This window comes from Dendropsophus ebraccatus, chromosome 8 (assembly GCF_027789765.1).
Source record: "Dendropsophus ebraccatus isolate aDenEbr1 chromosome 8, aDenEbr1.pat, whole genome shotgun sequence".
Lineage (NCBI taxonomy): Eukaryota > Metazoa > Chordata > Amphibia > Anura > Hylidae > Dendropsophus > Dendropsophus ebraccatus.
In genome coordinates this window covers 16,379,796-16,406,749 of record NC_091461.1, presented here as the reverse complement: position 1 = coordinate 16,406,749, position 26,954 = coordinate 16,379,796, and the positions used below count along the sequence as shown (strand labels likewise).

Genomic DNA, 26,954 nt, shown 5'->3' with positions numbered 1-26,954 from the left:
TATAATTTATCATCATCCCTTCCCAGGTCAATGCACGATGAATCTAGAAAAGAGTGAACATATAGTGAACATATGGTCACCCAGCTTTTCCACATTCATGGGTTGTCACCCAGCTTTTCCACATTCCTGAATGGTAAATGTGCTTAGCGATAAGGCGATATTGCCTGTCTTTCTATGAAAATGAGCATGTGGTCATCAACAATTGTTGGGTACAATATGGCTGCAGTGGACATATTATTATCACTCAGCTTTCCCAGACTCCTGAATGGTCATTTTTGTTGTAGTTATTCAGTGATACAGTCTCTTGGCGGTCTCCCAATGTTTCTAGATTCCTGAATAGTAAATCTGCTTTTCTAGATTCTGCATCTTCTTTGGTTATCACCCAGGTTTTCCGGTTCCCATGAATAGTACATCTGTTTAGTTATGTAGTTATACAGCCCCACTAGTTGTCACCCAGCTTTTCCAGATTCTGAAATAGTAAATTTGTTTACTTATATAGTGATACAGCCCCACTCAGTTGTTATGCAGCTTTTCCAGATCCTGAATCCGCCCCCCCCCCCCCCCCCCGGACTCACCCGCTCACTGCCGACACGTGGAATAGTGGCGGCAGCGAGCGGGGAACGAGGAGCAAACTAGCGCTGACAGCGTCGGCCCATTAAATAGGGCCTTTAGAGTCCATTTACACAGAAAGATTATCTGACAGATTGTCTGCCAAAGATTTGAAGCCAAAGCCAGGAATGGATTTGAAGGAATGTTTATAGTCTGTTTCTGGCTTTGGCTTCAAATCGTTGGAAGATAATCTGTCAGATAATCATTCTGTGTAAATTGACCCTAATGCCACTATTCCACAGGTCGTTTAGAGGAGCAAACGAGTGCTCTCAGCGCTCGTTTGCTCCTCGTTCCCCGCTGGGTGAGTGCCGTAGGGGGCGGCGGGGAGCTGCGGGGGGGCTGCCCGGGGGATCGCTGATCGTCCGGGCAGCCCATAGGATATAGTAGCGTCTGCTGCCGATGCTCCTATTCACCGGAGCGACGGCAGCAGATCGCTGCTATATCAGTCGCTTGTTTTTCAACATGTTGAAAAACAAGCGACTGCAACGATCAGCCGACATGAATGATGTCGGCTGATCGTTGCACTCTATTCCACCGGACAATTATCGTCCGTAGCGGCCGATATCGGCCGAATACGAACGATAATCGTTCCATGGAATAGGGCCTTAAGTTTATATCCTCTAGGATTTGTCCCAGCCCATCTATGGACTCCACCCTTGGACCCCTCATACACCTCACAATGGGGGGGAATGGAGAATGTTGACCAACTGGGTAAATGAGCTTCTTCCTGGAATCAGGGTCTTTGAAATGCTAATGTCCAAATGGTCTTTAGACACACTGAGAGCTCAGTGAATGCCTCTGATATCAGTATATACTATATACCTGGTACAGGTATATAGTATATGTGGTCACAGCTCCTGTAACAACCTCATTGGTTGTCACTCAGCTTTTCCAGATTCCTGAATAGTAAATTTAGTTATACCCTAACAAAGAACTCCTATTGTACATCTCATAGCGGACATTCCTAGAAGTAATCGAATAGAATTTTTACTTTCTTTTTGTTTCTTAAAGGGGAAATTCCCTTAAACCCTGCGTGCAGCTGTATACATAGAGCGACGATCCCATAGCTTTGGCTCACTAGGTGTTGCAAAACTACGACTCTCATTCCGCCTGTCCGGACATGCTGGGAGCTGTAGTTATGCAACAGCTGGAAGTTGTCAGGATGGGGCTCAGTGTGTGTAGAGGAGAATGAGGGCAGCAATCTGATCCTTGCACACACCTCCCTGTGTCAGGCAGCAGCAGCCACTCCCTGCTCTCTCAGCTGGTGCTCACAGAACTTTCTATAGAAAGTACAAAGATCAAAGGTTGTGAATGAGATAGGAAGCGCTCAAGGTGCTGTGCAGAAACCTCACAAGCGTACATGCAGAGCGAGGGCGACCAATGTGGAAGGACGGACACCCACAGGACAGGGTGACACGACAGGGGAGCACACAAGGACATGAATGGGGAAGCTCCTGATCTGAGATCATGTTCACAGTCAGTCAGGTAAGTGCCTGATAGGAGTTGTAGTCCATATGGGATACTATATGACTGGGGCAGCCCTTATATACCTTGTATACTTCTAGCCTTACTGCTTTAATACACGGTACAACAAATTGCGCTATGATAAATGACCCCCCAATACCCAACAGACCGGTTCCCATTCACTTCTATTGGAATGGAATTCAATGTACATTTGTATTGTATTTCACTTATTATCACTTATTCCGTTCTACATCTGTTATTTTTGTAGTCAATGAGCCATGAAAATCTTGGGCTGTGTTCACATAAAGCTGGATAGCCGCACATATTGTATAGCATATTGCTGCGGTTGTGAAGTGTTACACGTGTGAAAACCAAGAGGTCAACAACCACACTGCGAAACCACAGCAGCATGCGGTATGATGTGTGTGACAAGATACTGCTACGTGCGAACACGGCCATAAGAATCTATTCAGGGGATCTCATGGTGTAATAGTTAATTGTCCATATACCTGTATATCAGGGTTAGGGAACATGGGCTCTCCAGCTATTGCAAAACTACAATTCCCATCATGCCTGGACAGCCAAAGCTTTAGCTTTGGCTGTCCAGGCATGATGGGAACTGTAGTTCTGCAACAGCTGGAGAGCCAAGGTTCCCTTTTCCTGCTGTAGAGGCTGTATATGTGGTGTCCCACTAGGGGTGTTACTATTATTCACACCCTTCCCAAAAGTCTGTACTTTTTGTGGTCCTAGTATAGTAAAAGTAGTGTTAAGGGTTGACCACTAGATTTTTTTTCTATAAATGCCATACATCTGCCCTAGTGGGATGGAGGGACTACAGGTATCAGCACTCCCTGATGTACCCGTTCTTTCTATGTTCCTAAAAACATGGTGGTACAGGGGGTGTTAGTTGCTCCTGGTATGCAAAATGTTCTTGACCCAAACATGGAGACTGGTATTATAGGAGACATGGTAGGTGTAGGGGCTGGTTAGGAGTGTCTACCACCAATAGAACTACAAGACTCAGCATGTCTCCTTGTTATTTCCCTTGGCTGGGCATCAGTGCCTTGTTCTTGGTATCACTAGATAAGATTGCAGAGACTTCACTATAAAGACAGAATACTGTAACTTCACCTGAGGCTATACAGAAATCGGGTCTCATATAGAAGCCCTGACCTTACATGACCCCGGATAATCTGCCGCATGTGCTGCAAGGTGGGACTGCCACATGTACAGTGCCCATCAAATGTATGTTATATAACCAATATAACTTTCTAATATACATTGTGTTATACCAGTAAGAAGAGGGAGATTGTGATCCCGCTGTATAGCGCTCTAGTGACATCACATCTGGAATACTGTGTCTACTTCTGGAGACCTCAACTACAGAAAGGACATTGATAAAATAGAACGGGTCCAAAGACGTCTAAAAAAAATGGTGGAGGGTGTGAGGTATAAGACATATCAGGAAAGACTTAAGGATTTGAATCTGTATAATCCGGAGGAAAGAAGGGAAAGGGGGACATGATGGAAACCTTTTGTGTTTTTAGTAAAAAAAAAAACTGAACTCAAGAACAAGAAGACAGAGTGAGAGATTAGTTTGGGAAAGAGCAGAAGTGATGTGAGAAAATATAACTTTACTGAAAGAGTAGTAGATGCTTGGAACAAACTTCTAGCAGATGTGGTAGGTAAATCGACAATAACTGAATGTAAACCTGCCTGGTATAAACATATATCTATCCCAAGATAATAAGAAGACTAGATGGTACCAGTGGTCCTTTACTGCCGACCATCTTCTATGTTTCAAGATCTTTGTTGTCAGTGAATGAGACAAATCTTACTATAAATGGTCTGAGATCTTGGAAATGATGATGGATTGTAATGGTGCGTTTACACGGAACGATTATCGTTCGAATTTTCGCAATAACAATCGCATGTTAGCGATAATCGGCTCATGTAAACACAGCAAACGATCAAGCGAGAAATTGTTCATTGTGATCTTTCAACATGTTCTCAAATCGTCGTTGGTCGTTCGCTAAAAATTTGCAGATCGTTTCATCTAAACAGTCTTGCAAAGATTCACCCTATGTGTGAGATGGGCTTAAGCGATCTTAAAACCAATCACAATAACGTTTTTTTCAAACAAATTTTCTAATGATTTATTCATCTAAGCGCTGATCGTTATAACGTTGCTCCAAAATCGTTGACGTGTAAACGGACCATAACACCAAGAAATTCACAAAGTTGCAGAGTGATTCTCCACGTGTTACTCCGCATTCTCCAAGTTCCCTTGTAAAGTGAAACGCCTCCTCCAGCTCTTACCCAGGCCAGGCTTCTTATGACAGATTTTCAGTCCACTGAACAGTGCTAGAAGACCCTCAGCAGATAAAACTGGGTTACAAACAGCTACCTGTGCAAAGTGTACTGCCATTGTATTACCTGTCAAGTAGTACAACTGCAGGATATGGAATAGCAGCCCAGTGGGCGTGGTGATTGGCGGGGCCAGGAGTCCAGTGGGTGTGGTGTTTGGCGGGGCCAGGAGCCCAGTGGGCGTGGTGTTTGGTGGGGCCAGGAGCCCAGTGGGCGTGGTGATTGGTGGGGCCAGGAGCCCAGTGGGCGTGGTGTTTGGCGGGGCCAGGAGTCCAGTGGGTGTGGTGTTTGGCGGGGCCAGGAGCCCAGTGGGCGTGGTGTTTGGTGGGGCCAGGAGCCCAGTGGGCGTGGTGATTGGTGGGGCCAGGAGCCCAGTGGGCGTGGTGTTTGGCGGGGCCAGGAGCCCAGTGGGCGTGGTGTTTGGCGGGGCCAGGAGCCCAGTGGGCGTGGTGTTTGGCGGGGCCAGGAGCCCAGTGGGCGTGCTGATTGGCGGGGCAAACCCACCCGTGCTCTGTGGTGCCTGATGTAGGGCTGTACATGAACAGTATATGGGTTCCATGATTCTCACCTGCTAATTAGATGATATATATATTCTATACACTCTTATGACATCATAGTTTCATACCTGATAATACTTGCTGTGATGTCACAGAGTAATGCGTATGGAAGAATCAAAGCCGTTTACTATACTCTACATATCAAATCTTAGTTGAACTAAAGATGGAGGGGTGCATGGCTCATGGCTTTGGTTACATTCATGACTGGTTTGTACCAGAATATACAATGCTGATTGTCTCCACTGCTTCTCCTATTGGAGTATATCTCGTACATGTGAATAGGTCTCTACCCTGCAGCTACAGTGTGAAAACATGTAGGACGAACACAGGAAGTCATAAAATGCTGACACTAACAGATGTCGTATTAGGGTCCAGCAGCCTCTAGTTTCACCTTGGTTCATCCAGTTTTGCCGGTTGTTACTACAGACGAGCGTGCTTGAGTCCGATCGTGCAGCATCCGGTGGCTGAAGAAGTTGGATGCAGCCCTGGGGAGTCAGGGAAAACCCCCAATGGGCATGCTTATACAGTAAGCGGCATGACATCATCCAACACTCCTGACCGGCATCCAGCGTCTGCCATCAGGCCACACACATTACATTGTTAACTTCAATCCACTGACTGCTGTTTCTACAGCTCAGACTCCTATAATAAAAAAAAAAACAGATCCCTTTCCAATATACTTTATATTGGAGTTTAATGAGTTGTGTAACTTTCCTACATGCCTTATGTCCCGTAAGATCTCTGCTTGCTGTCAGTGGGAGAAAACCGTCTATAGCCAAAGTGCCTGTCCACCTATAAGCTGTCCATGGTCCAAACCAAGCCCCTATTTAATCAACGATAGCCGCCCAACATTGTGGATGAAATAGGGGGTGATTTTAACCGTATCTCTGGCTGTGGCTTAGCTCCCTGAGAACAGGGGCATCGGGCAGCAACTTTTTTCCCCAGTAAACCGACCCCTACCTCCACCGACATCGGTTAGTGGACAGTCAGAAGAGCCCCATATACTTGATACTGATAGCTGAACCCACCATGAGCAGCAGGTTTGGCCAACAGAGGTATAAAGGGACCTCAAGTCTACATGGAGCGTATTTTGGGCTAGGCTACAAGTGAAAACTGAACAGCATCTAGCCCCTCAAACCGCTTTGGCGATATATGGCTCTAGTCTCAAAGTGGTTTTATGACTCACTGGCAAGCAGATTAGACGGCCATTAGTCAGCACCTTGTCACAGTGTAACTATAGACTTGCCTTTATCAGGTTATGCAAGGTTTCTGTGTTTGGCAATATTGTGTGGCTATTGGGGGAAATGTGGCAGTGTGGTTTCCTCCTTCGTGTAAAAACACAGGAACCAGGGCACAGAGTTTCCAGCAGAACATTACCCATCACACTGCACCCGCCCATTTGTCATCTTTCTGGTCCTGGTGCCATCTCTTCTCCAGGTAAGTTGGCTAGCCTTCTCTCCCCATGTGCATCTGCAGTGTCCCAGAACACGCTGTCTGTTTCTCACTGTCAGTTCATTTTTGCTATTACAGCCATGCCTGTTCTGGAAACTATTTGCACTGCAACTGTGACTATATAGTCCCTATTATTCTCAGGTTCCTGTATATTGTACATGTGTTTAACTCTGTGCAGTGGTACGCAAAGGCTGAGGATCATGTGACCATGCCCTGTAACCATGGTTCCTCCAATGGCCGTCGAGCTTTGGCCAGGGGTTACCATGTGACTTCCTCTTGCAAGTGAGTCTTCTCCCTGCCAGGGGCGGATTAACTTTACCATAGACCCCGGGCTGTTCACCAAGCCTGGGCCCCCCCACCCTACTGTAACTATGGCAGCACTAGCCTGGCGTTCATAGTACAGTACAGATAATGTCATGATGTCCTGATTTGTGCAAAATTGTCATAACAAAACAGTGATTTTTTGCAAATCATGGCGGAAGTGTAGCCAGGAGACAGTATACCACTGAAAGTATAAGTCTTTTTGGGTGGTCATGGGCCCCCCAGGAGCTTAGGGCCCCGGGCTGCCGCCCGAAACGCCCCTATTATAATCCACTACTGCTCCCTGCTCCCAAGCAAGGAGGTTGTGTTCCTGTGTGCAGGGCCGGCCTTAAGGTAGATGGCGCCCTGTGCGAAACTTTTTTCGCGCCCCCCCCCCCCATAGGGGATCTGCTGAGACCTCCTCAAGGTGACATAAAGCTCCTACAGCTTCCCACTCCTCCAGACGACATCCAACACCTATCACCCGAGCCATACACACAACTACTACCCCCTCCAGCCATACACACAACTACTACTTATCTATCCATACACACAACTACTACCCCCACCAACCATACACACAAATACTACCCCCACCAACCATACACACAAATACTACCCCCACCAACCATACACACAAATACTACCCCCACCAGCCATACACACAACTACTACTATCTCCCCCAGCCATACACACAACTACTACTCACCCAGTCACACACAACTTCCCCCTCCAGCCATACACACAACTACTACTTATCTATCCATACACACAACTACTACCCCCACCAACCATACACACAAATACTACCCCCACCAGCCATACACACAACTACTACTATCTCCCCCAGCCATACACACAAATACTACTATCTCCCCCAGCCATACACACAACTACTACTCACCCAGTCACACACAACTTCCCCCTCCAGCCATACACACAACTAGTACTTCCCCCTCCAGCCATACACAGCCATACACACAACTAGTACTTCCCCCTCCAGCCATACACACAACTACTACTTCCCTCTCCATCCATACACACAACTACTACTTCTCCCAGCCATGTAGTAGTTGTGTGTATGGCTGGAGGGGGAAGTAGTATCCAGTACACACACAAGCACACCTACACATTGAAAATACATTATATAACAGAACACACACTACAAACACATTATATAACAGTACACCCCCCATACACATTATATAGTACACACATATACAATGTCACACATATTTAAACACACATTATGCATATATAAACCTCCAGTACACACACATGCACACCTATACATTGAAAATACATTATCTATATACATATACTTGCACTTACATACATCTAGCTGACAGCTGGTTGTGGATAATGCAACAGCTGATGACTGGGCCCCCTCCTCGAACAAGCGATGCTATTAGGGGGGGGGGGGGTATATATATCCAGTATTAACAATAATACCAGTATAAAGAAGGAAATATTATCACCATACATATTACTGCTATACTGTTACTGCCCAAATCCTGTATACTGAGACCAATATTACCAATAATACTAGTATACAAGGGGGAAATATTACCACCACACCACAACCACTACCATCACCACTATATTGTTGCTGACCCAATCCGGTATACTAAATCCATATTACCACCACATACTGATTAACACCACCACATACTGACTAATACCACCGCATACTGACTAACACTACCGCCACTACTGAATAATCCACTGTACATAGATCACTAACACCTCATCCAGTCATATAGAGGTGGACACAGCTCTACACAGGTTCTGTACACCATATACATTAGAGTGCAGTTATATCAAGTGACTCACAGGGGACGTCTTCTCTGATCAGAGTTGTTCCCCTTTAATTTTCTTCTTCTTCTGCCCTGGGCCATTCTCCGTGCCACGAATCCACAGAATCTGCTAGACAAATATATTAGGCTCCTCACTCTGGCACCATCCTCATCTCTCTACACACTGCACATCTGTATCGGCCCCTTTACACCCTCATTTAGTGAGTAGGCTGACACTATGTGATCCCCCTCTAGTATATGGCCCCCCCTCTATTCAGCCTCCTTATAGATGGCCCCTTGTTCAGTCTTCCCTATATATGACCCCATGTGCATCTCCTTGAGAACCCCCCTCTGTGTAGTCCCCCCTATAGTATATGGTACCCCTCTTTGTAGCCCTCCCTTATAGATGGCCCCCTCTTTGTAGCCCTCCCTTATAGATGGCCCCCTCTTTGTAGTCCCCCTTACAGATAGCCCCCGTGTTGACCCCCTTATAAATGGCACCCGTGTTGTCCATTCCCTTGTAGATGGCCCCCCTGTGTTGTCCATCCCCCTTATGTTGTCTCCCTTATAGATTGCCCCATTATGTTGTCTCCCCCTTATGTTGTCCCCCCCTTATAGATTGCCCCTTTGTTGTCTGCCCCCTTATAGATTGCCCCTTTATGTTGTCTGCCCCTTTATAGATTGCCCCCTTATGTTGTCTCCCCCCTTATAGATTGCCCCTTTATGTTGTCTCCCCCCTTATAGATTGCCCCCTTATGTTGTCTCCCCCTTATAGATTGCCCCTTTATGTTGTCTGCCCCTTTATAGATTGCCCCCTTATGTTGTCTTCCCCTTTATAGATTGCCCCCTTATGTTGTCTGCCCCCTTATAGATTGCCCCTTTATAGATTGCCCCCTTATGTTGTCTGCCCCCTTATAGATTGCCCCCTTATGTTGTCTTCCCCTTTATAGATTGCCCCCTTATGTTGTCTGCCCCCTTATAGATTGCCCCTTTATGTTGTCTGCCCCATATACATTGCCCCTTTATGTTGTCTGCCCCATATACATTGCCCCTTTATGTTGTCTGCCCCATATACATTGCCCCTTTATGTTGTCTGCTTCCATATAGATTGCCCCTTTATGTTGTCTGCCCCATATAGATTGCCCCTTTATGTTGTCTGCTTCCATATAGATTGCCCCTTTATGTTGTCTGCTTCCATATAGATTGCCCCTTTATGTTGTCTGCTTCCATATAGATTGCCCCTTTATGTTGTCTGCTTCCATATAGATTGCCCCTTTATGTTGTCTGCTTCCATATAGATTGCCCCTTTATGTTGTCTGCTTCCATATAGATTGCCCCTTTATGTTGTCTGCCTCCTTTGTGCAGATTGAAAAAACAAAAACACATAACTCACCTAACATCTCGCTCCCACGCCGCGGCTCTCGTCTTCTGCATCGCCCCCGGCCGATGCGCGCTCTCTGGGCATGTCCCCGGCACCGCACACACCAGTGACCTCAGCGTGCGCCTGTGCCGGAAGTACAAGGACGCTGGCTGACGCTGAGGTCACTGATGCGTGCTCTGCTGGGGAATCCCCAGGGAGCGCGTCAGCTGTAGGCGTACTGTTTGATCAGTCTTGTGACCGCAAGCACTGCTCTGCTTGCGGTCACAAGATTGATAGGACAGTACACGGCGCCCATGAGAAGGCAGAGGGGAGCCCGGGAGGAACAGGCACTGGAGGAGGGCGCCGTGCGGACAGCTAGGGGAGCGCTCTGCCTGAACGCCCCCTAGCTGGCCGGGAGTGATGCGCCCTGTGCAAGCGCACAGGTCGCACACCCCAAAGGCCGGCCCTGCCTGTGTGTCCCTCTTCACCTTCAGAAGAGTGGACCTGGTGCTCTGCTGTAACAGATCCTGGCTGTCCGTCTGCTCAAGTGCCTGGAGTATCTTCTCATCTGGGTGACGTACCTGTTATTCCTCCTCTCAATAAGTCAAGATTCATACCGCAAGTATTCTAATCCACCCAGCCTCTCTATTCTTCTCTCATCACTACTCCCATCATCCAGCACGTTTCACCTCAGCCTATGCAGCACCACCTCAGCTCTGTCTTTATAAGTCTGCTATATACCCGGTTGCATCCGGAAGAGACTGTTGCTACCAGTTACCTCAGTTACAATAAAAGTGTAACCACCGCTGTTACTGAACCCTGACATTGGTGTCCGTTTACTGGTGCCCTGACTAGGTACAGCGAAGAATCGCATGCCCAGTAGCAAGTATACCGCAGTATCTGTAGACCGGTCCCTCAGCTGTGCCATCCTCAGGCCCTGTACTGTGACAATCCTATACCCTGCAGCTGCCCCGATTCCTGCCCGCTCACAACATCTGCACTGCGAAGTGACCCACACTGGTCAGGGCATCGCAATTTTGGCGTCACGAACAGGATACAGACTGTGTTTTAAGTGCCCAGAACTGTGCTGTTACCCCCCCAGAGACTTTGCCGATTACTATGGGTGTGATTGAAGTATTTCGGGCCCTAAACAGTACACAAGATGGCCGCCGTCTTCTTCAATTTCTGGCTGCGCCATACCCCGGAGAGGAGGGGGTTAACCGCCATGCTGCCAAAGCACGGGAATCGCCCAGCGCCATAGACTTTACATTGACTGCTCCTGATTGGCTGCCTAGGCCGGATGACGTCACTGTTGACGGGCAGACTCTGGAACCTGGTCCTCCAGCCCTCTGCTCCTCCCCTTCCTGCTACAAGATCCGGCCAGTGAGCAGCAAGATGCCGTCCTATAAGGAGCAAGTACCTGCCGCTGCTGTACCGGCGCCTCTGGAGTCCTCCACATCTCTACCAGTGATCGATCCGGCGTGCCTGCTTGTCCCACTCCCATCCGATAGCGACAGCAGCTGGGGATCTGCCCGATCTGAAGAGGGGGACTGCAGCCGAGCCACTACTCCGAGCTCCGTGGATGTAGGTGAGGAGACCTCGTCCGGCCGTAGTGGCTCCCCGAGTTCCGACCACTCTGGCTCCTCTAAGTTTGCTTTCTCCACTGGGCCATCCCTCTCCTCCGAGGATGGTCGGATTTTAGCCGAGCCCTCGCCGGCGCCCCCAGCCCCTGAACCCGGGGAAAGGACTTCCACTAAGGGCCCTATATCCCCGGGCCTACGGCGACCTCCGGGGCGCGACTCCCCGCCTCTGCCACAATGGGTCTTCGGCCGGGACCCAAAGATTATGCAAATAATTGAGGAAATTCAGCAAGCTCTCTTCACCCTGCCGTCTGCTACTGCACCTGCTATGGCCACGACCGTGCCGGCAACTTCCTCCACAGCGGGATCGTCTGCAGCGGCTACCACTGGCGGTGATTCATTCCCCGCTAAAGCTGGCCTATCAAAGGCATATCCCCCACAAGTGCCCTATCCAGACTATGCTCCTCTTTGGGACCATCCTTATACTCCGTTTGCAGAGTCTAATGCTGCTTCCGAGCGACTGTTCATCCGGAAGCTGGAGAGGCCTAAGTCGGGTGAGGTGCCCCTGGAGCGGAGACGGGGAACCGTTACTAAATTTGATAAGCAGCGGGGGTATGACCTCATCATGGATTCTTACACCGGCCTGCTGGTACTCGCTAACAGAAGGGCCGTGATGCGCGAGTATCAGCCGGGCTACCTGAACAACCTCATCCCCGGGGAAGTGGTGGAGTATACCCTGGTGGATTCCCCGAAAGGCCCCTGGGCAGCCGCTGTCACCAGGCCGAAACATGCGGTGCAGCGGCCCTTCCTGCCTTCTCAATCAGAGCAGTGGGACAAGGACTGGCTTGATTTCAAACCCCTAGGCTCACTCATCGCCACTCCCACTCCTCTGGGCCCGGCCACTTCGACAGCTAGCACCACTGCTTCCCCTGCAGTGGCTAAAGCCGCTGTCTCCTCCACTAACGTCACTTACCACGTGACCCCCTAACATCTCTCCTGTTACTACTGTGACCCCTAGTCTCGTGGTCACCACCGCGGCAGATGACGCTCCTGCTCCGGCTTCCTCCCGGTATCACCCCTGGGAAAAGAAGAAAGGGGCCACCTGGGGTCCTCCAGGACATTTCTGTTAAGTGACCTCTGGGAGGCAAGGCCGCCTGGCCATTCTGATTGTTCTTCTTGTTTTGTTTACTGTTATGCAACGTTTAAGGTTCGTGCCTGGTCCTCCTGACCAAGTTTCCTGTACTAACCAGCCATGAGCTGATGGACACTGAACATTACAAAACTGTTCTCTAGTGCCTGTCCCAGAGCCTTCTACATGGACGATGGTTTCAATTGCCTAAAAGAGACTCTACCTAACAGACACTTAACCCATTCCTTCCTAAAGCACTTTTGTCCAATTATGTAGTATCAACAGGTTGTCATTGCACTTATGTCAGTATTTCACTTATTTCTAGTATCATATTCCATTAGTATCAAGGTTATTTGTGTATGTTCCTCCTCTGAGTAAGCAAAAGGTCACAGGGATAGCCTCAGAGTAGAGTCCCTCTTTTGAAAAGGAAACAGTATCTATCTATATTTATCTGGTGTCAGAGTCAGATAGCTCCTCCTCTGAGTAAGAGAAGTCAGTTTATATACCTCTCAGAGAAAGTATAGTTTTGCAGGAGTGTCTTTTCTTAAAGGGGTTATCCAGCGCTACAAAAACATGGCCACTTTTCCCCCTACTGTTGTCTCCAGTTCAGGTGTGGTTTGCAGTTAAGCTCCATTTACTTCAATGGAACAGAGTTTCAAAACCCCACCCAAACTGGAGACAACAGTAGGGGGAAAGTGGCCATGTTTTTGTAGTGCTGGATAACCCCTTTAACAAGTCTTGTATTTCTCATTACAGTATTATACCTACAGCTGGAAAGATTATTTGAGCCATTTTCTTCAGATGTCTTCAGAGTTATGTGAGCCAATCCTCCTTCAGACCTTGCAGTATTTGTTGTCTTTTTTGTATTTCCTTTCCTTTTGTTTCCAGTGTCTGTTCACCTCTGTCTTGTCCCCTACACACCGTAGTTGCTACACATAGTCCTACTTAACATTCACACTGGTTCATACATATTGCACCTTGGATACCTTTTCGTGTGTTTGGCCTATGGAGTGCTTGTGTGGTATGATTGAGTGGTGTGTATGAGGGTACCCAAATGTATGCTTGCTTTTGTTATTTTATTCTTTCTCTTCCAGGTGTCCAAGACACTTCACACAGACACCCAAGGCAGTACACAGGTCTTCACAGTTCTCTTTTTCCAGTAGGGTAACACTTTATATTGAAAACTTACTGTCTAACTGGCTGGAATATTGAGGGTCCCCCGCCAGCAGTTAAGTTGTCCTGGCTTCCATGTCAGATGGTTCACGCACTAACTACCTGTAACCAGAGTACGTTAGGCACCCCTAGGTGAAGTCCTGCCACCAGGGTTTTCTCTCTTAGTTTCACTTTTGTCACCTGTGCCTTGAGTGTGGGAAACACACACTTCAGCATTCACAATCATCATTCAGTCCTGTTGTCTAATTGCCCAGTCTATTCATGTTTGCTACCCCTCGAGATACGCCGAGGTCGGCTCAGAACTTGCTAGGGAGGTATGCAGTGTCCCAGAACACGCTGTCTGTTTCTCACTGTCAGTTAATTTTTGCTATTACAGCCATGCCTGTTCTGGAAACTATTTGCACTGCAACTGTGACTATGTAGTCCCTATTATTCTCAGGTTCCTGTATATTGTTCATGTGTTTAACTCTGTGCAGTGGTATGCAAAGGCTGAGGATCACGTGACCATGCCCTGTTACCATGGTTCCTCCAATGGCCGTCGAGCTTTGGCCAGGGGTTACCATGTGACTTCCTCTTGCAAGTGAGTCTTCTCCCTGCTCCCAAGCAAGGAGGTTGTGTTCCTGTGTGTCCCTCTTCACCTTCAGAAGAGTGGACTTGGTGCTCTGCTGTACAGATCCTGGCTGTTCAACTGCTCAAGTGCCTGGAGTATCTCCTCCTCATCTGGGTGACGTTCCTGTTATTCTTCCTCTCAACAAGTCAAGATTCATACCGCAAGTACTCTAATCGACCCAGTCTCTCTATTCTTCTCTCATCACTACTCCCATCATCCGGCACGTTTTACCTCAGCCTATGCAGCACCACCTCAGCTCTGTCTTTATAAGTCTGCTATATACCCGGTTGCATCCGGAAGAGACTGTTGCTACCAGTTACCTCAGTTACAATAAAAGTGTAACCACCGCTGTTACTGAACCCTGGCATTGGTGTCCGTTTACTGGTGCCCTGACTAGGTACAGCGAAGAATCGCATGCCCAGTAGCAAGTATACCGCAGTATCTGCAGACCGGTCCCTCAGCTGTGCCATCCTCAGGCCCTGTACTGTGACAATCCTATACCCTGCAGCTGCCCCGGTTCCTGCCCGCTCACATCTGCACTGCGAAGTGACCAACACGGGTCAGGGCATCGCACATCAGTAATCCTCTAGCCCCCATGACCCTGTCCCTGGTCAGCTGTCCTTCCTTGGACACTTTTAGTAGGTACTTACCACCTACCGGGACCACCCCACAAGACCGGCTGTTCTCCAGATGCCCAGGCCTACTCGTCTCCACAATTCCACTCTCCGATCCCGGCACTTGGCAATACTTCCAACATCAACGTCAAGATCTGACAGGTCACTTGCACCCTAATACACACTATATATGCTGTATTTTCAAGAAAATATACTTATTTAACTACTTTATAACACAAAAACGTATTTGAAGTGGACACAAACTGATAAACGTTTTGGAAGATAAAACTTTCTTGAAACAGAGGATGATAGATTTGTGTTATCGGGTTTCGTTTCTCCGGAGGAGTTGAGATGCTATCGGTGCACCAGATCCTTGATTGCTGTTACTTGCAGGGACTATATGAGAACATATGTCACCCTAGTCTCTACCCTGGCGGTGGGTTGTCGGTTTATCTGCCCACGTCTTCCTGTTTGTGAACATTGTGTCTGAGTAATGGATTATCCGCTGATCACTCACAAGGTTAACTGTAGAACTATCTGATGTAACTGAAATATACTGAAGAGCAGAAAGGGACAAGGATTACTGATTGTGGATGGGATTCTCAAACCACATCCTTCACAAGTGCCCGCAGTTGTGGACAATATAAAGACCCATTAAGGTCTATGGTCCTACATGCACAACCATAGATTCTAGGGTCCAGATTGCAAAATGTCCAGACATGCCACTATATGGCCCCGATTTGCGGTCAGGGCTTCTAGACTTTTATTGCCCTAATGAACTGGCATAGCTACCATAGAGGCAGACCACCCAGCTGCTACGGGGCCCATGATCTGCCTCTATGGGACTACTCACACCAGTAGACTATGGTTATGTATTTGGATGTGTACAGGAGGGCACCAGAGTGCTCCCTATGTTGCCTCTCCAGCATCACCATGGCTCTAGTGTCCCCTGACCAGACGTGCTGCGATGATGACCGCTGAGGCCAGTGACTGGGTGCAAAAGCTAAGCTTGTTCCTTAGTAGAGATAAACCTAGAGCATGCTTGGGGTTCGTCACTGTTTCCATGTTTTCCAAGGCTGTATCCAACTTCTCCAGGCAGCAGGGATTGAGGTTCGCTTATCTCTACCCCTTATTTAAACCAGTGGTAGCCTTATGTCACTTGGAGAGTCCAGAAAGTTCTATAAATGAGTACCATTGGGTTAGAGTATAACCTCCATGATGGGATATTTGTCACTGATTGTCCATACGTTTGAGTAAAAAAAGTGCATAAGATTTTCATATATGGTTGAAGGGAGGTCTGCATGACTCCAAGATCAGCCCACAGGAGAAATAAGGCGTTACATCATCTTATGGAAATCAATGTGCTGTCCGTGTATTATAACGACTTGTCGGTTCCTCCAGAGAGGGGGCTCCTCTTTTGAAGGTGTCCTCTACTTCAGACAGTTGGAGGTTATGAATGAGATACTTCTATTAACTTAGAATTAGGGATGGTCCGAACCTGCCGAGGTCCGGAGTGGAGTTGTGACCCATCCGGACTATTGGTACCGCCACCCACAGAAAGGGGAGATGACCGAAGGATGAGATATCTACTGTGTAGGTGCCGAAACAATAATCCTGTTACCATAAACAAATCTTCTTTACTGTGAAAACACTTTATACAGCAGCTGACCATAGACTGTAAACGTGACTCAACAGAATGTGTGCTGAGAGCCGTAGAATAGAAGAGTTGAGCTGACTTGGTTGTGCGTTGAGAAGTAGAATGAGCTGAGAACAGTAGAGAGGAGTTTGTGCTTCAAGCTCAGAGTAGTGAGAGGAGCTTTGTCGTGAGAGTCCCAACCCAGGGTAGAAGTGTGCTCTGCCGGAACTTTAGAAAAAGAAGTAGAATACTGAAGACTTGAAAGTAGAAGTATACTTGTGCCAGTGTTTCGACCTTTGTTGTCGTGTACCACCTGTTGCCCTACAGTGTTGGGTGACCCATCCTATGAGGGCGACACAAGCCCCAGACCTTGTTACCATAGTTGATAAGAGTGGTCAGGATTTCCTGGTGACACCCACGCTGCAAGAGAGTACGTAGGCTTCTAGCAACTTTGCTTTATCCGGATCAGTTCCTCTTGTTATCAGGATCCTGTCCTGCACTTTTAGACATGTTCTCGGCTTGGATTGGGGTGTTCTCTGACTTGTCCTCTCCTGAGTAGCCCAACACTACATAGTGTGTAGAAGTGCTGCTTTCAAGAAACTGGTGTCTGTGTCTCCCATGTGAGTCTGTTCACTACCATTAACTAGACTTAAGCAGAGCCAGGTCCCAGCTGGACTATAGCAGGGACCAACTTGTCTTGCATCCTCTCTCCACCAAGACTTAGCTAAGACTCACTAAGTGTGGTTGTCTACTTCCTCTCCCCATGTGATGACCTCCTACAAGAGGTGTAATGCCCCCTGTGAGTGGTGGAAAAGAAAGTATAGAGAAAAAGGAGCATAGAGATAGGTAGAGAAGAAGAGAGAACTCTCATTGGTGCGCAGATTATAACAAACAATAACCCCTTAGTTACTACAGCTGTGCAATATACAAGTACAGTTACATACAGTAGTGACATCTTGTGGTAAAACTTTATTACCACTTTCACTTGAAGTACAGACTTTTGCGAGGGCTGTAAGACACTAGAAACACCCATGGTGGGACACCACCAAGGCGCCAAACTTGACAATCTTAAAAGGATATTCTCACCTAATATAGTTATACCTGTAGGGCTTACTAAGTTAGATATTTTTGCAAATACTTTCATTTAGCAAAATGTCTCCTCCTCCTCCTGATATGCTGCTGTTTCCCTCCCATTGTGGCCTGCTTGTTGTCTAGGTTACCGACCACCACTGGGCTTTACAAGCAGTGGTCTGGATAATCTATATGATTATTTAACTTGACAAGTCCTACAATATTAGTTGAGATGGGAATACCCCTTTAAGACCCAGGTTGGACTACCAGTAGAGATGAGCGAATTTTGAACATGCTCGGTTCCATCCAAACCTGAGCGTTCAGCATTTCATTACCGGTGGCTGCAGAAGTTGGATGCAGCCCTAAGGCTGCCAGGAAAACATGGATACAGATTTAGGCCTAAGGCAGTATCCATGTTTTCCAGGATTCTCTGAGGGCTGCATCCAACTTCTGCAGCTACCGGTATTCAAATGCCACACACTCGGGGTTTCGACAGACCTGGGTGTGTTAGAGTTTTGCTCATCTCTAGCTACCAGTGATCTTCCCCCGCCTCATGCAGCTGCAGTAGTGGTGTCGGGATACGTTACATCATTTCTGTAACCAAAGCGAAAAGTCAGTGAAAACGTGAAACCACAGACTGGAACTTGTATAGTAACCTGGGGGAGGGGGTGATGTCATTACACACAAGAAGGTTGACTCTTTCCATACTTCTTTGTTCGCTGTTATAATTCATTATTCTGTTTTGCTTTTGTAATTTTTTGACGTATTTAGGCCTAGGTGTAAAGAGACCCCACCCCCTCCCCTCCATCATTTAGACAAGGGGATCTAGTGAAGTGGCAAGCTATTGGCCAGACAATGGATTTTGGTGAGAGTAGTAAATCTGGCGGGAACTAACAAGGATTCCTAGGAACGTTCATTCCCCCAATAATCTGCCCAAGTAAAAGAGACAGAGATCAACCATTGAGCAAGTAAACGCCCGTGCGTCAGGTTATTTGATCTTTTGTGCGGCCGGTAAAATCATCACTATCGGCCACACATCTCTGTCTAATCAGGAAAATGTGGTCAAAACCAATGTATTTAAATGGCCACACAAATGATAGTGATTGTTTGTGCGGCCCAGCTGCTTGACTAAAAATGTTGTTTAAACTCGCAGCAAATGAGCACCGATCTCACCAATCTGTATAAAATACTAATACTGTACGTACAGACAGGCTAAACTGGAGGTAGGAAGACTTGAAGGTGACTCCGCTTAAAGCTAAAACTAAGCCAAGACTTTACATGTTCTGTCTGTGATGATAAGGAGGATGTTGCTGTAAAGTGATCTGTACAGAAAAAGGTGACATCAGTAGACAGAGGTGGCCAACAGATGATGCTCACAGCTTGGCCTTCCCCTCCCTGCAGAAAGAACTCTTCGAAGGTCATAGAGCATGTTCTGTAAAGTTTCTGATTTGTCAGTGGGCAAGTTCCTGTTTATTTCCTTTGTGCATGGGGCTTACTGTAAAGCATATCACTAAATGCTGTTAAAAAAAAAACAACACGGGCAAGATGGCTGCCCTCGAAATTGTGTACAAAAAAATAAAATAATAGAAATAGATTTGAAGAATAAAGCCTCTTCCGATATCTGACACTAATCGGTAATTGAAAACTATTTAGGCAATACATTCCCATGCACATTAAAGGATTTTAATGGAATTGACCTACCATGTACTATATATGGTGGCCTCCTGGGGGGAAAGGGGGGAGAAAGCTGGGTAGTTTGGAGTTTATTATGCCTGATCCTTTTGTTCCTGGAGATATAAGCCACCATGTGTGTATCCTAATAGGTGGGGTTAAGGGGGTAAATTTCCCAGAATGTCTACTATGGAAGGTCTCCGCCATCTTCCCCCTGGTGACTCACAGTAGGGTCCCACTAGTGTATGATACCTAGCTATAACATCTGAAGCCTGAAGAAGACGAGCGCTTATGGTGTTTTAGCTTCTATTTCCTCTCTGCTGAGAAGTCTGGAAATACTGTGTTCTTACAGTACATGAGAAACTTCCACACCAAAGCAAGCGTGTCTGTATAGTGGTCTACCATACAGGAAAGTACATGTGAGATCCTTTAGGCCCTGGTGACCTCCATCGGACCCCACATAGCCGGCCTCGGACCCTTTCATCCGCCTCTCTGGCTCCTCTATGTTGCAGACTCAGACTGATCCCATAATGCAAAGCAGTTTACATTGAGAATTCCAGGATATTTGTGTTATTTATCTCCATCAAGTCAAAGCAAACATAACCCTCCGGTCTAGGGCTACGCGGCCCCAGGTAGAGGGCGGCCCGCCGCGGATTCTATAAACAGCGATAAGACGCAGTACTTGTGCACATGTAAACACAGGACATGTTGTCACCGGCCCTGAAGTATGGTGAATGTTTGTTTAGAGGGAAGTGACTGTCACCAGCTCTCCGAGTATTGTCTCCACTCTTCTCAAACTTGTAATAGGTATAAGATATTTCCGGGTTAACCTGCAAATAGTAACACTTCTAATAATAGAGAAATACAGATAGTGGCAGATGACTGATGGTTAGAAAGAGAACCTGAGAACAAGAATTATATTCCAGAGCTGCAATCATAATTCTGCAGACTTTAGACACAAGAATATACAATGACTTTCCAAGATCCACAGAAAGCGGCAACTACTCTAGGGTTTGGTCCCTCATCTCTGTCACCACAGGCTCAGGGATTGCATCGCGCCATCAAGCCGTTTCATGGGATAACCACCGGGAGGGTAATTCTTTTCCACTGAAGTCTTCACCCACGGAGCAGAGGCTTAGGGGATCTCGTCTGATGACGTCCACTGACAAACTATCTGCAGAAACGGGTGGTGGGTCATGAGTATGATGAGTGTGGGCCATACAGTGACTTACTACATCTCACAGACTGAGGGACTGTAGATGCACTAGGACCTATGATGGTTCCATGTGGGGCAGAGGAATTATAGGCCATATAACTTATGTTTTTGATTATCCTACTCAAGTTGGTTTGTTTTCTAGAATGTATGCTTAGGGGTGAAGCACGAAGGCTTGAATCTGAATGTTTTTCATTCTGTTGCTTAGTCTTGCACTTTTAGGCCATCTTCTTAAAGTGAATGTACCATCACAGGTGGTGAAATGTTTGGGGGGGGGGGGGACAGGGTTGCAGTACCTGCTTGGCACCAGCGCGGGGATCCTGGTGGTGCGGTCCTTTTTTTTTCCAAAATGCAGCCCATTTCCTGCGTTCTGAGTCATTTTTCTACTTGAGCACCGGCCTGGAACACTGGTGGCAGGCCCGGCAACCTCTCCTTTGTGATGATAACCGCTCCCCTGGGGATGCGTCTCCATTAGATGCTCAAGCAGAGGGGGAAGGGGTTATGGTCACACTGGGGGGCACCAGGCCCCGAGATACTGCAAAAAAAAAAAAAAAAATCAGAAAGTGTGATGATACATTCGCATTAAAGGGGTACTCCGGCCAAACATTATATTTTACAGACACCCAGAACCCAAACCTATACAACATTGCAATACCATTGAATTACATTCTATGTCTTGTTATCTTACTGTTTGTGCAGTTCTGAGTGCCGGGTGTATTTGAGTTATTGTATAAATGCTTGCATCATGGCCCGGCTGTGTTCCAGCGCTGCCATTATGTGCTGTGATGTCAGCTTGCAGTGGACGTCCCTTCTGCACGGCCGTGCCGCCCTCCTCTTCTTCGGAGATGACGCTTCTGGCCCTTAATGTTGTCTTGGCGCTCGGCTGTCTGGGGGTGGGTGCGGATGCTGGTGTGAGCTATGGAGGTCTGCTTCCATGGTAGCTTCACCAGTGATTCAATGCTTATGTAAAGTTGTATAAGTTCGGGTTCTGGGTGTCTGTGTAAGACAGTGTTTTCACGGAGTGCCCCTTTAACTGTGCCCACGAGTTCTATGTAGACAATTTCTTTTATGTGTTGTATTTTTCCTATTTAGATAGGACTTTGTCCTGGGGTAAGATTGGTGGGAATGGGAGGGAGACTTAGGGATGCAGAGGTTTAGATATATTAGCTAGTCAACTGTTTGTTTTGTGGATTACGACCTGGAACGTTAAGGGATTCATTTCCTCAGAAACGTCTAATGCTACTGAGGTACCTAAAGCGTCTTAAAACGGACATTGCACAATTACAAGAAACATATGTGGAGGAGGCAGATTTTGCATGCAGCGACTATGGGTAGGCAAAGTGGTGGGGTCCCCATGGCTCAAGGCAAAGCAGTCACCCTGATCCCGCTACATAGGTGTCTCCACTACTCGGCACGATTTAGAGGGTAGGGTGGTTAGTATTTCAGGAAGCTAGGCTATTCCACTTTGGAATTAAGTCTGGTAAGCTACTGTCCAACCTGGCCAAAGGGAAATTACCACCTATTAACATAACACAATTGCAAGACTCCTCTGTGTCCTTGGCTTTACATCCTTTCCTTTTTTATGTTCACTTTTATTCAAGGAAAATGGATCTGGTTCTGGATGTGCCCATCTCATAGGATGCTGTGAAGCTTCCACAAATGTCTTCAGAGGATAGGGAGATCTTAACTCCCTGTTCTCTGAAAAAGAGGTTAAAGCGGCCATTAAAAAGCTGCAGGGCAATAAGGGGCCACACAGATTTAAGGGGGAATTTTAAAAAATCTTACAGGATCAGATAGCCCCACATCTCACCTCTTTGTTTAATGATTACATGGAGGGATAGGACTAGGGATGGTCCGAACCGAGTTCGGATCGGGTTTGTACGAACTCGAACCCTCGGTAATGATTCCCGCTGTCTGCCCGCTCCGTGGAGAGGGTGGATACAGCGGGAGGACTGCCTGGAAAAATGGGATACAACCATAGCCATAGGCTGTATCCCATTTTTCCAAGCGGTCCTCCCGCTGGATCCGCCCATTGCACGGAGCGGGCAGACAGCGGGAATCCGATGCCGAGCGTTTGGGTTCATCCAAACCCAAACCTCGACTGGTTCGGACCGTCCCTAGATAGGACATACTGTACCTGCTGAAGTTAACACAGCTTATATTCAAGTTCTCCATAAACAAGGGAAAGCTCCCACATATCCAGAGGCTTATCGTCTGATCTCCCTAGTTTTGCCTCTTTTTAACCTAAACTGATCACCCCTAGCCAGGTGGGATTTGTTCAGGGGAGGTCAGCGGTCCGGTTTCCCACCAATCTCCAGCCCTCCTTAACCTAGACAAAGAGAAAACGTTTGACAACATGGACTGGGGATGGTTAGGAACGGTGCTGGACAGGATGGGGTTGTTGAGTTTTTAGAACTTTCTTATACTCTTCACCACTGGCAAGAATTTACACTCCATGTTACCTGTCGGCCTCTGCAGAAAGGCATGCGGTAAGGGTGTCCACCCTTTTATTGTGCATGCTGGAGGTAACTAAAGATACGGAGGATAGGATGGAGACCAAGTTAACAGGTTTTTGCAGACGACTTGCTGTTTTTGTTTTTGTTTTTGTTTTTTCTTTTCTTATTTACCAAATGCTTGAAAATTTTGGCAAGTAATCGGGGTTTAAAATAAATTTTTCAAAAAGTGAGTTGCAGGACTTATCAGCATCATGAAAACTCTCCGCAGATACTCAGATCCTGGCTACTTTAAACCAATTGAGTATTTGGGAATATTCCATAGAGCTTACCCTGGAACCATTATCACCTAAGTTATGCCCCATTGTTTGAAATGGGAACATCTTCCTATCTTGTTTTTTGGGTAGATGAATGCTTAGCTTCCCAAAGCCCTTATACTGAATACAAACTATCCCGCTGTTACTCCGCCATTAGGATGTCGCAAGGATACAGTCTGCATTCTGAAGATACATTTAGTCAAATAAAAGACCAAGGGTTGCTATGTCCAAATTGCAATTGCCCAGGTTCAAATGAGGTATTCACTTTCCAGATCTAAGAAGACATAATATTGCATGTCTTCAGAGACATTGGGGGACATTTACCATTGAGTCTAAACCGTGTGATTTATCTACAGAGTATTTGTGTGTGTTTTTACCCAGTCTAATAGGACTAATTTAACAAATGATCATAAATTTGTGAATAAAAATAATTGCAAAAAATAGCACAAAAAATTCCCCTGCTACTGGCCAGACCTAGGCCTGCACCTTTTTTTTTTTTTAAATTGTGCAAATCCCAGATTGTGCAAATGAACACTCAAAACAGGCACCTCAAAAAAAAAAAAGGATCTAAAAAATATCCGCCTGTCGAATACTGCTTCATAAATTTAAGCTTAGTTTTAAAAAAAATAGACGCAATGTCCCCTATTGTGTTAATTGGCTGCAAGGGCCAAACTTCTATTGTTACGTAATGTTACGTTAGAAGCAGGTTTGGTGGCTCTGCGGTATGTATATCCGCTGCTGCAACTAAACTCTTGTCACTTTCTTTATACTTTTAAAGCATAGTTTACTCTTGAAGGACACAATAGCAACCTGGAAAATAGTGAAGAAAATGTATGGCCAGCCGCAATAAATTTCCAGATATCTTTCCATTTAGGGGCACCCAGAATTTGGTCGGGGTAATGACAGCTTTGTTTTTTGAAGTTGAGAGCAGCGGGGATATGTTTTCTTCAACAGCTATTCCATTAACCCAAGTATTGACTCCTTACTTTCCCTGAACATAAGGAGTCTATGCTAATTTTTTATTTTTCTAATTTTTTATTTTTCTGTTTCTTGCTTATTGTCAAGTGCTTAGGGTTTTTTTTTATCTTACTCCTTGAAGAATCTTTAAAGGGACTCTGTCACCTCCAACGCACCCTCCTCAAAACCCTTAACTAAAGTCATCTCTAAGAAGGATAAAGGATTCTGAATCCAAATCTGTAATTTTTCTTGTCCGTCAAAAAAACTGATCCGTTTTGATCCGTTTTTTTTTACAATGGAAAAACGGATCAAAACGGATGCACACAAATGCATCCGTTTTTTTTCATCCGTTTTTTTTTTTTTTTCAAAAAACGCAGTGTGAACCCAGCCTTATTCGGACACCATCCACAGTCGGTAGATCCACCTGGTCTCCGTTTGTAGCAGATAAGGGGTGTATTGCCTTAATTACATGGAAAGACAGCTATAAGGGTGAAGTAGGGTGGCATTGGTGCATATATTGGGCTACTGTTTTATACCGTTTATATGATCAATGTCAAGTGTTTGCCTGGGGAATCCCCTCCTGGTTTTTCCATGAACGATAGATGACATGGACACGTGGCCTTCTAGATGACATTGTTTTACAGTTGGTCCAGTCCGGTGAGGCGAACACCCTACTACCATATCTTCTATTGCAGAGTGTGCTGCTTACCATTTTTGTATTGTTTTACAGTTGGCAAAGTCATGGTTCATAAATAATATTCTTAGGGTACGTGCACACTGAGGAATAGGCAAGGAATTTGAAGCGGAATCCGCTCTAAATTCTTGAAATTCTTCCCATAAAATATGTATAGAGCAATGTCCTATTGTGTTCAATGGGATTTCCGCTCTATCGTTCACACGGAGAAATTTTCTGCCACGGATCCTTTTCCCACCCAAAGAATTAATATGTCAATTCTTTGAGTGGATTCTGCTAGAGGAATCCTATAGAAGTCAATGCGGCTTGATATCAGTATCTGTGTCTCTCTGTGGGGGAGTATTGTAAAATGAATATCCACGATTTTTACCAGCTCTTTAACAAACTGTCTGTTTCCTTTCCTTGAGTTTCCGCTTAAATTTCTCGATTTTTATTTTAACGACTTCAGATAAAAGTTTGTTCTTACCATCTGTATATTTATAGCAGATAATGAACATCTGATGTAGTAGAAAGTAACTGCCCCCCTGTATTGTAAAAGCTTAACTGAGCTTTTGTATTCAATGGCCCCCATCAGCAGAATGATGAGTGCAGCTCTGGAGTTTAAAACAGGATTTAGCCGTGTATAACTTACTCCCTTTCTTTTTCATCTTAGGTGTCTACGGTGATGAGCAATGTCTCCGGGCTGGACAACTGCGATGCACATACCCCTCCCCGATCACGGACTCTACTCCTGGTGGGATACAGCCTCCTAATGCCCCTCGGGGTCATCCTAAATGGAGTATCCCTAGTGGTGTTCCTGCGATGGTTGCGACCTCTCAACGTTGTCAGCACCTTCCTCTGTAACCTGGCCCTCAGCGATCTCCTCTTCTCCCTCTCGCTGCCCTTAAGGATCTACTACTATGCCCATAACCACTGGCCATTTGGAAAGTTCCTCTGTCGTCTGTCTGGATCCATTTTCCACATCAACATGTATGGCAGCTGCCTATTCCTCTTCTGCATAAACGTAGACCGCTACTTGGCCATCGTTCACCCTCTACGTTTCCGTCACCTGCGCCGACGCAAAGTGGCCCGCCTGGCTTGTCTTTGTGTCTGGTTACTCATCATAGGAGGGTCGGTACCTGCTGCCCTTGCCCACGACTCAAATGACTGCTGGGACGGGAAAGAGGTGATCCATCGCTGTTTTGAAGGACTAAGCAGCTGGAATACCTACATAATGCCTTTGTTGTTGGTTGCCGAAGTCATTGGATTCCTTTTGCCCCTTGTAACTGTTCTCTACGGCACCTGTCACGTCTTCTGGGAACTGTGTCGGGTGTCTGAAGGGGGAGCGAGAAGACACAAAAGAACAATTCGACTACTCACCCTTAATCTTTGCATCTTTCTTTTTTGCTTTGTCCCCTATAATGCAACACTTGTGGGCTATGGGCTTCTTCGAGCAAACATTATCTATGACCAGTGGGGCTCCAGACCTGTACTGAAGAGAATTCTCTCAGTCACAGTCCTCTTGGCGTGTACCAACTGTGCCCTGGACCCACTGGTCTATTACTTCAGCACCGAAGGTTTCCGGAACACTTTAGGTCGAATCGTAAGCAAGGACTTGAGTAGGAATGGACAAACTTCCAAGAACAGTAAGGCCTCTGAGAACAAAAGCTTTGGAGCCAGTACGAATTCCAACAAAGAGCCTGAGGAGAAAGAGAAGCAGCACAAGTTACTCTATGTCAATGGGAAAGAAAAGAGAAAGACCATCGAGGAATCTGAGATCTGAGCCTAAGTTCTTCCGGAACACTGGGCTACTTGAACACATGGACCAGATATTTGAAGACATGTCGTAGATTCTTATTTTACTTTTTATTTTTTTATTAACTTTGGAATTTCACAGTTAGAATATTGATTTTAGATCAAACAAACCGAGAATATACAATTATGTCAATGA

The 26,954-nt window shown here is 46.4% G+C and overlaps 1 protein-coding gene across 1 annotated transcript; it reads left to right on the top strand.

Moving 5' to 3' along the window:
• Nucleotides 1-1,912: 1,912 nt before the first annotated feature.
• Nucleotides 1,913-26,954, top strand: LPAR5 (lysophosphatidic acid receptor 5). Its single transcript, XM_069978870.1, has 2 exons — nucleotides 1,913-2,094; nucleotides 25,677-26,954. The coding sequence occupies exons 1-2, from the start codon at nucleotides 2,077-2,079 to the stop codon at nucleotides 26,784-26,786; spliced, it is 1,128 nt and encodes a 375-aa protein (XP_069834971.1). The 5' UTR covers nucleotides 1,913-2,076; the 3' UTR covers nucleotides 26,787-26,954.